General features: G+C 38.0%; 2 protein-coding genes across 2 annotated transcripts; both read left to right on the top strand.

Annotated features, from left to right (window-relative positions):
• The first annotated feature begins 982 nt into the window (after positions 1–982).
• Positions 983–2,862, top strand: LOC117334022 (uncharacterized protein K02A2.6-like). The gene is made up of 2 exons (XM_033893441.1): positions 983–1,914; positions 2,049–2,862. The coding sequence occupies exons 1-2, from the start codon at positions 983–985 to the stop codon at positions 2,860–2,862; spliced, it is 1,746 nt and encodes a 581-aa protein (XP_033749332.1).
• A 121-nt stretch (positions 2,863–2,983) lies between these two features.
• Positions 2,984–3,649, top strand: LOC117334021 (uncharacterized protein K02A2.6-like). The gene has a single exon (XM_033893440.1). The coding sequence runs from the start codon at positions 2,984–2,986 to the stop codon at positions 3,647–3,649; it is 666 nt and encodes a 221-aa protein (XP_033749331.1).
• The last annotated feature ends 6,312 nt before the right edge of the window (positions 3,650–9,961 follow it).

Genomic DNA, 9,961 nt, shown 5'->3' with positions numbered 1-9,961 from the left:
TTATATATATATGAATACCAATAACATATACATTTGTAGGTGTTGTATAACTGTCCAATTATCAGTAGTTCATAAATGACCAATTATTATTATGAATTCTTAACACATGATAAATGAATCCAAATAATGTTCATCCGGATTATTTTTTTTCAGTTATTATAGTCAAGTCTGATCCTCTCTCCCTCTTTCATGAATGGAATTGAAGAATGTCAATCGAGCGGATATAATTTTTTTGAAGTAATTCTTCAGCGACACAATCTTTTAAGCAAATACAAATTAATAAAACTGCGAATAACACATTTATACATATTTTGCACAATTTAAAGAGAGGTTTGGTAAGAATTTACCAAGATATGTAACAAATCCTAGGAATGTTTGAAGTTCTTTCTTGTTTTCAGGTTGACAAATTTCTTTGACCGCCCGGACTTTCTCGTCATCTGGTTTTACACCTCGATCTGTCAGTTTATGACCGACGTCATGTGGTTATGTCATAAGGTCGACACCAAATAAATGCCCAGCAAAAGGAAAAATGTGCAACAAGTGTAAAGGGAAAGATCATTTCTCTAGTATGTGTAGAACTAAATTGAAAAAGTACACACTGTCGAGGAAGCCGCAGCCTATTATGACACGGACAACAGTGAGGCATCATCAGACGAACTCTTTGTCGGACACATTGAAATAAACAATGTAACTTCAGACGATTGGTCAGAAAATATGGATGTGTGTGGACAGAATATCAAATTCCAATTAGACACAGGTGCACAGTGCAACATAATTCCGTACAACTTTGTCAACAAGATATCAAAAAACCTGTGAAGTGAAACAACCACAATCTACATTGAGGTCATACTCAGGACATCAGATAAAATCTGAAGGTAAAATAACATTAACATGCACAGTGAATGATAAAATTTATCATCAGACATTTGAGGTTATCCGAGGAAATGTTAAAGCTATATTGGGAGCTCAAACCTGCTCAAAGATGGGATTAGTACAGAGAAAACAACCATCGCAGGTGAATGAAATCAGGGAAACGTCTATCCCAGATGATATTACGCATGATTATGGAGATATATTCAAAGGTTTAGGGTGTATGCCAGGCACTCACACAATCAAGACCGATAGTACCGTTACACCAGTTGTTGACGCGCCACGTAAAGTTCCGTTTGCACTCAAGGACAGAATAAAAAAGGAGTTTGACCGTATGGAGCAGGAAGGTGTAATCGTGAAACAGGAAGACCCTACACAATGGGTTAATTCTATGGTGACGGTAGTAAAACCTAACGGAAAGATACGGATTTGTATAGACCCAAAGAACTTAAACAGCGCCATATTGAGAGAACATTTTCCGATGAAAACTGTAGAGGATGTTATCGCGAACATGCCTCAAGCCAAAGTGTTCACAAAACTCGATGCTACTTCTGGTTTTTGGCAACTGAAACTTGATGAGGAGAGTAGTAAACTTTGCACTTTCAACAGCCCGTTTGGGAGGTACAGTTTCAGAAGATTACCATTTGGTATAAAATCAGCGCCAGAAGTGTACCAGAGAGCCATTTCAGAAATGGTAAATGACCTAGAAGGATGTGATGCAATCGTCGATGATTTGTTGATATGGGGTGAAAACATTGAACGACATGATGAACGTTTGAAAAAAGTTCTTGACCGAGTACGAGAATACAATTTGAAATTGAACCCAGATAATTGCCGATTCCGTCAAACCGAGCTAAGTTACGTCGGACATAAACTGACAGATCGAGGTGTAAAACCAGATGACGAGAAAGTCCGGGCGGTCAAAGATATGTGTCAACCAGAAAACAAGAAAGAACTTCAAACATTCCTAGGATTTTTTTTACATATCTTGGTAAAATCCTACCTAACCTCTCGGAGGAAAGTTTACCACTTCGGAAACTACTAGTAAAAGACACCGAGTGGATTTGGGAAAAAGAACAAGAGGATAGTTTCCAGAGATTGAAACAACTTGTGACAGAAGCACCAGTTCTCCGATACTATGATCCATGTAAAGAGATAACGCTAACTGTTGATGCCAGTTCTACAGGACTTGGAGCAGCATTGATCCAAGATGGACAGCCGATTACCTATGCCTCGCGTGCGTTAACAGAAACACAACAGAGGTACGCGCAAATAGAAAAAGAAACATTGGCAATAGTATTTGGATGTACGAAACATCACCAATTTATATTTGGTCGAGAGGTCACAATCGAATCGGATCACAAACCGTTACAAGCGATATTCCGAAAACCACTCAACCGTGCTCCACCAAGACTACAGAAACTGTTGTTGACATTACAGAAATATACTCTGAATGTTGTGTATAAGCCAGGGAAGGCCATGTATCTTGTCGATGCATTGAGTCGGAGCTACCTAAATGAGACCAGAGAGAACCTTGTTCCAGATATTGATATTGAAGTAAACCAGATTGTGTCAAACTTACCAATTTCATCACAGAAATATCAAGAGTTCAAACGCGAGACCTCAAAAGATGAAGCATTGTCACAGCTCAGAGAAATGATCATCAATGGATGGCCAGAGAACAAACATGAAATACCAGAGACAGCTCATCATTATTGGCCATTCAGAGACGAGCTATCATGTATAGATGGCCTACTGTTCAAGAGCCATACTATCATTGTTCCCAGAACATTACGTCGTGAAATGCTCAAAACAATCCATAGTTCTCACCTTGGAATCGTAAAATGTAAATCGCGGGCACGCGAACTACTGTACTGGCCGGGGATGAGTTCTGAAATAGAGGACACAGTGTCAAAATGTTCAACATGTGCCACTAACTCTAGAAAAAAATCAAAGGAGCCATTATTAATGACGGAATATCCGAACCGCTGACATATTTGAATTTCAAGGACATAACTATTTGGTCACGATTGACCATTACTCAAAGTGGCCGGAGTTGTCCAAATTAGACAATATGAGTAGCAAGAACACTATTTTATATCTCAAAAGCCAAATGTCGAGATATGGCATCCCTGACAAGCTCATTATAGACAACGGTCCACAGTTTGCTAATGAGGAGTTCAAGAAATTCTCAAAGACATATGGATTCGAACATACAACATCAAGTCCCAGATATCCACGGGCGAACGGACAAGCTGAAAGAACTGTGCAGACAGTGAAAAACATATTAAAGAAATCTGAGGATCCATATAAAGGCTTGTTAGATTATAGAAACACAGTCATTGAAGATCTAGGACTTTCACCAGCTCAAATAATTTTTGGTCGAAGATTAAAAACAGATATACCAACAACAGCTCCACTGTTGTCATCTGATAAAATTCCAACATCTGATATCAAGATGAGACTGAACATCAGAAAGGGAAAAGCCAAAATGTACTATGATCAGCATGCTGGTAAAGAATTACCTCCCTTGGACAACGGTGAAACCGTCATGTTTCAGAAGAATGAAAAATGGATACCGTCCAAAGTTGTTGCGAAGCATTCAAATTCAAGATCTTACATTGTCGAAACTAGAAAAGGAAAGAAATACAGGAGGAACCGAAAGGATATCAAACCGACACGTGCGTCGTTTCCTGAAAACAATGAAACCGTGTCGCGATCGGTCAACATACCTGTAGATAGAGTTCCCAGGAAGGAAAAGTCTAAAGATTATGTATAAGAACCAATAGCAACAAGATGTGGCCGCGGTGTAAAATTACCAAAGAAATTCCAGTAAAAGTTTTGTGAAAATTTAGTGAAAATTGGTGAAAATTCTGTGAAAATAGTAAAATTATATGAAAAGAGAAAATGCACACAGGAAAGAAATGAAACAAAATCAGTGAAATGTGCATTTGAAGTGTTGTGAGAATTATGTGTCTCATTATATTCTTTAAATTGTGCAAAATATGCATAAATGTGTTATTCGCAGTTTTATTAATTTTTATTTGCTTAAAAGATTGTGTTGCTGAAGAATTACTTCAAAAAAATTATATCCACTCGATTGCCATTCTTCAATTCCATTCATGAAAGAGGGAGAGAGGATCAGACTTGACTATAATAACTGTAAAAATATTCCGGATGAACATTATTTTGGAATTATTTATCATGTGTTAAGAATTCATAATAATAATTGGTCATTTATGAACTGCTGATAATTGGACAGTTATACAACACCTACAAATGTATATGTTATTGGTATTCATATATATATATAAATTAACATCTTGAATATAACAGACAACAATTAAGAAGTTCAATTTTGAAATGATTTAATAGTACAATTTAATGCATGACATCATAACATATACAGATAAACTGTATTTGAGTTGAATTGACATTTACATTATAATAATAATGTTTATCTTGTACATTCGGCTATGTTACATGTTATGGTAATATACTTAATATCAAATGTAAAAAAGGGAGGATGTCATGTATGTATTTTACCAGTCGGTAATTGTCGCTATTGTCCATACTGTAGGTCAATTAGTATAACGGAAGTCACTCACATGTTTGTATACTATAGCAATACTGTCCTACTATGCTAAGCGTTTGTATGACCATGATCGACGTATAATAAAGTGATTTGTACCAGGAATACGGTGTGGTGTTATGACAAACAGGAACTAATGCATGATGAAACAAATCGCCTTACGCCAAAACCGTCAGGTGGAAGAATTCGATGTGATACGCGTGTAATACTGACGAGTCCTTGGTAGTCGACTCCGGTAGGTAGGATGTTGCGATTCGTTAATGGGCTCGTCTCTGCAATTTAACGTGATTTAAGTAACATACGTATATACCATTGAATGTAAATAATCAAAATTTTAAAAGTGTTTTTTAACTTTTGGGTAAAACTGTCAAATTCATGATAATTGGTCCTTTATGTAAAAAGACAAAATCCGGTTAAATACCAAATAATTTCAAACTCGGACCTGATTGACAATGCTTAGGTGGGTGTTTCATCGATGAATTTCTCGGATAAACCCCGCCTACTCGGAACACTTCACCGATATCGTACGCCAATCGGATGTTTGTATTCGAACTGGCGATGTACACTGATTGGTCAACCAATCAGAAACGTTTTTCCTGCTGAGAGTCGCCGAATTGTGTGGGACATCAAAGGGATCCAAACTATTTACCGTTAGTTCTTTTGCTAAATAATATGCGGTATTGCTTTATGTTGATGTTGTTCCTAAAATTGTCTAATTCTTTTGTTGATGCTGCATTTGACCCTACAGTTTCTTTTTCTTTTGGTTCTGCTTGCATTGCTCCTTTTTAGCCCTTTTTATGTTGCCTTTGTTCCTATATGTTGTCTTTTCTTTTGTTTATATTGACTTTACTCGTACACTTTCATTTTCTTTTGGTTCTGCTTGCATTGCTCCTTTTTAGCTCTTTGTTTTATCACATGAATAAAAAAAAAACTCGTTTAATCAATTCAAGATTCGTTTGAGATTTTATTACTTTGAGAAATTGACCAAAGCATTTTAAATGTTGGTAATCTGTATAGCAAGGATAACCTAAAGGACATGTGTAATAATGGAGACAATACCTATATATATATATACAAGCTATGTATGATCAGGCGGACATTATCAGGCGGACATTACCTATATATATATACAAGCTATGTATGATCAGGCGGACATTATCAGGCGGACATTACCTATATATATATATACAAGCTATGTATGATCAGGCGGACAATACCTGTATATATACAAGCTATGTATGATCAGGCGGACATTACCTGTATATATACAAGCTATGTATGATCAGGCGGACATTACCTGTATATATACAAGCTATGTATGATCAGGCCGACAATACCTGTATATATACAAGCTATGTATGATCAGGCGGACAATACATGTATATATACAAGCTATGTATGATCAGGCGGACATTACCTGTATATATACAAGCTACATGTATGTATGATCAGGCGGACATTACCTGTATATATACAAGCTACATGTATGTATGATCAGGTGGACGTTACCTGTATATATACAAGCTATGTATGATCAGGCGGACATTACCTGTATATATACAAGCTATGTATGATCAGGCGACATTACCTGTATATATACAAGCTATGTATGATCAGGCGACATTACCTGTATATACAAGCTATGTATGATCAGGCGGACATTACCTGTATATATACAAGCTATGTATGATCAGGCGGACATTACCTGTATATGTACAAGTTATGTATGATCAGGTGGAGATTACCTGTATATATACAGCTATGTATGATCAGGCGGACATTACCTAATACAAGTTATGTATGATCAGGTGGAGATTACCTGTATACATGTACAAGCTATGTATGATCAGGCGGACATTACCTAATACAAGTTATGTATGATCAGGTGGACATTACCTGTATATATACAAGCTATGTATGATCAGGCGGACATTACCTGTATATATACAAGCTATGTATGATCAGGCCGACAATACCTGTATATACACAAGTTATGTATGATCAGGTGACACAATACCTGTATATATACAAGCTATGTATGATCAGGTGGAGATTACCTGTATATATACAAGTTATGTATGATCAGGCGGACATTACCTGTATATATACAAACTTTGTATGATCAGGCGGACATTACCTGTGTATATACAAGTTATGTATGATCAGGCGGACATTACCTGTGTATACAAGCTATGTATGATCAGGCGGACATTACCTGTATATATACAAGCTATGTATGATCAGGCGGACATTACCTGTATATATACAAGCTATGTATGATCAGGTGGACATTACCTAATACAAGTTATGTATGATCAGGCGGACATTACCTGTACATATACAAGTTATGTATGATCAGGCGGACATTACCTAATGCAAGTTATGTATGATCAGGCGGACATTACCTGTATATATACAAGCTATGTATGATCAGGTGGACATTACCTGTATATATACAAGTTATGTATGATCAATTGGACATTAACTTATATATACAAGTTATGTATGATCAGGCGGACATTACCTGTATATACAAAATATGTATGAACAGGCGGACATTACCTGTATATACAAACTTTGTATGATCAGGCGGACATTACCTGTATATATACAAACTTTGTATGATCAGGCGGACATTACCTGTATATATACAAGTTATGTATGATCAGGCGGACATTACCTGTATATATACAAGTTATGTATGATCAGGCGGACATTACCTGTATATATACAAACTATGTATGATCAGGCGGACATTACCTGTATATATACAAGTTATGTATGATCAGGCGACATTACCTGTATATATAAAGTTATGTATGATCAGGTGACACAATACCTGTATATATACAAGTTATGTATGATCAGGCGGACACTACCTATATATATATACAAGTTATGTATGATCAGGCGGACATTACCTGTATATATACAAGCTATGTATGATCAGGCGGACAATACCTGTATATATACAAGCTATGTATGATCAGGTGGACAATACCTGTATATATACAAGTTATGTATGATCAGGCGACATTACCTGTATATATACAAGTTATGTATGATCAGGCGACATTACCTGTATATATACAAGCTATGTATGATCAGGCGGACGATACCTGTATATACAAACTATGTATGATGCGGTGGACAATACCTGTATATACAAGCTATGTATGACCAGGTGACATTACCTGTATATATACAAGCTATGTATGATCAGGCGACAAAATAGCCTTTGTTTGATATACCGACATGTATACCAAATACACTTATGGTACTGTCAAAGTAATTGAGATATCCCTGTCCAGGGAACAGACCCGTGTTTAATTAATTTTCGTACTAACCGTTACATAATGTAAGTTGTTCTGAAACCTGATGCGCCATCATGAATGCCCCCTGCAATGTGCTTTGTAATTGATGACGATATCGATTTACAACATATAGGTATACTACATAAAATGAAGACTCTACCTTATTGAGTACAGTCATTGATCTATCCTGTACTAATCGGATATTATCACCGATATACTAGTGATAATAGTAGATTAACCGAGGAGTTCCGGATGGTCATTGATCGTGCCACTTGTGAGGTACGGTTACAACTTCCTTAGCAACAACGGGATTATTAATTTCATACCGAAACATCCAGGGACATAACCTGGGACATAACCCGGTACATAACATGGGATATAACCTTCGCCAGTGAGTGACAGAACCACAAAACACGTTATGTTGTAACGCAAAAAACTTTACTATGGCTAAACCGGAAACACGAGGAAAATAACAAAACGTTTACAAAAGAATCCGGATCCGGATAAACTTTCCGGACACACCTAGTGGCGTTACCACTTTTCTTCTTTTTGTAAAATATATTGTCACATATGAAAAGTCACTGAGGTAACAGGAGTGTCACAATGTTGAGGTGTTTGGAAAACAATTGACTAGAACTGGAGTAAAGACAATTATACCTTAACTTAAAAGCATAATCATGACTGAATTAAAACAAGAAATACTTGAGTTTTTACACGGTGATGGAATTAAGACTAGAAAGGCTTACTTGACCCAGCATATTAAATAAAGAATCATTTTATGAATCCATAACATAGTCCTCGAAACGTGTCGGGGGTTTGTGTTCGCACTTTTGGTGGGGGCACAGGAGTTGTCGATTCTCCTTCTTCGTCATCAGTGAATCTGGCATCACCTGGACAAGCGTGGATAGAGTCCTTAGGGTAAGTATCGGGCACTTTGTAACATTCAGTGAGTTTTACACGATAAGAGGAGGCTCTTAGTTGGTTGCCAACGAACTTCTGAATGTTGCACCAATCTCCTTCGACTTTAACGACAAGATACCTGTCGCGTGCTCTGTGTTTGTTTTTGTCGAAGTGAAGGTAGACGAGGTCGCCGACGCAGATTGTTGGACACTTCGGACGTAAGCCAGAAGGGGCTTTACATCTCTCACTAAACGTGTGATTTGACTCTCTGGCTAATTTCAGATTCAATGCAAGATCTTCATCGTTCAAGGGAATTTGTTGGTTTAGGAATTGATCGCGATGAAACCACATTTCTCTGGATGAAAGGCCACGACTTCGGATGCGCGTATTGACACGCGCAGTAGCTAGAGAGAGCTGCAAAGGAGACACCATACGGCAAGAAGGGTCCTGACGAAGAATTTCATCCTCTAGTTCCTGTATCGTTCTTTCGGCCACTGGTTTTTTGTTGATGTTTTTCGCGTTACCGATCTCGATAATGATGCGATGATTTTTTAGAAGCTCGTCCCCAACAAGGGACTTGAGTCCAGGTGCAGCATCGGTGCGTATAACTGCGAACAGGCCTTCCAATGGACACAGCGGAACACACAACCACAGAATGCCATCCCGTAAAGTGTCTCGACGTTCGTCTTCAATGAGCATGGTTGAAGTGTATGATGTAACACATTCGCGTACGAGAAGGATGAGTTGGCGTTCACGTTTGATAACGTCGGCTGCAAATTGACTGCCGACTGATGCTGGGGCATCTGATGAAGTTTGTGTTGCTACGAACTTTGGCGATTTTTTCAGTGATATGCATTGATGGCAACTGTCGCTTGTACGATAGATAGCGGCATCCATGTCAAGTGCGTAAAAATATCTGCTCACGACAGACTTAAGTTGGTGACATGTAGGGTGGCCAAGTCGTATGTGCAGTGCCATAAGTAACCCATCAAGAACTTGGTACGATGATATTCTCACTAGCCCTTGAAAACGGAATATTTCGTTTGACGACAAGAAGCCCGTCTCGTGAAACTGAAGCAACATTCAAGTAACGTTTGACATCTCGCACATTCGTTAGCTTTTTTGAGGGACGTGTGCCTTGCTTGAGGTGGGCACACGTGCGGCGCAAGTCACTACAGTCTGAATGGAGGTTGTGCCATGCTGACCGACTGATAAATGGCATGGACGCAGACCCTTCGATGATGTCGTTGGTCGAAACACTGCGCACAAAGGAGTCTGTTGAACT

Source organism: Pecten maximus, chromosome 9 (genome assembly GCF_902652985.1).
Source record: "Pecten maximus chromosome 9, xPecMax1.1, whole genome shotgun sequence".
Classification (NCBI taxonomy): Eukaryota; Metazoa; Mollusca; class Bivalvia; order Pectinida; family Pectinidae; genus Pecten; species Pecten maximus.
The sequence above is the reverse complement of the archived record's forward strand: the minus strand, read 5'-3'. Positions and strand labels throughout refer to the sequence as shown.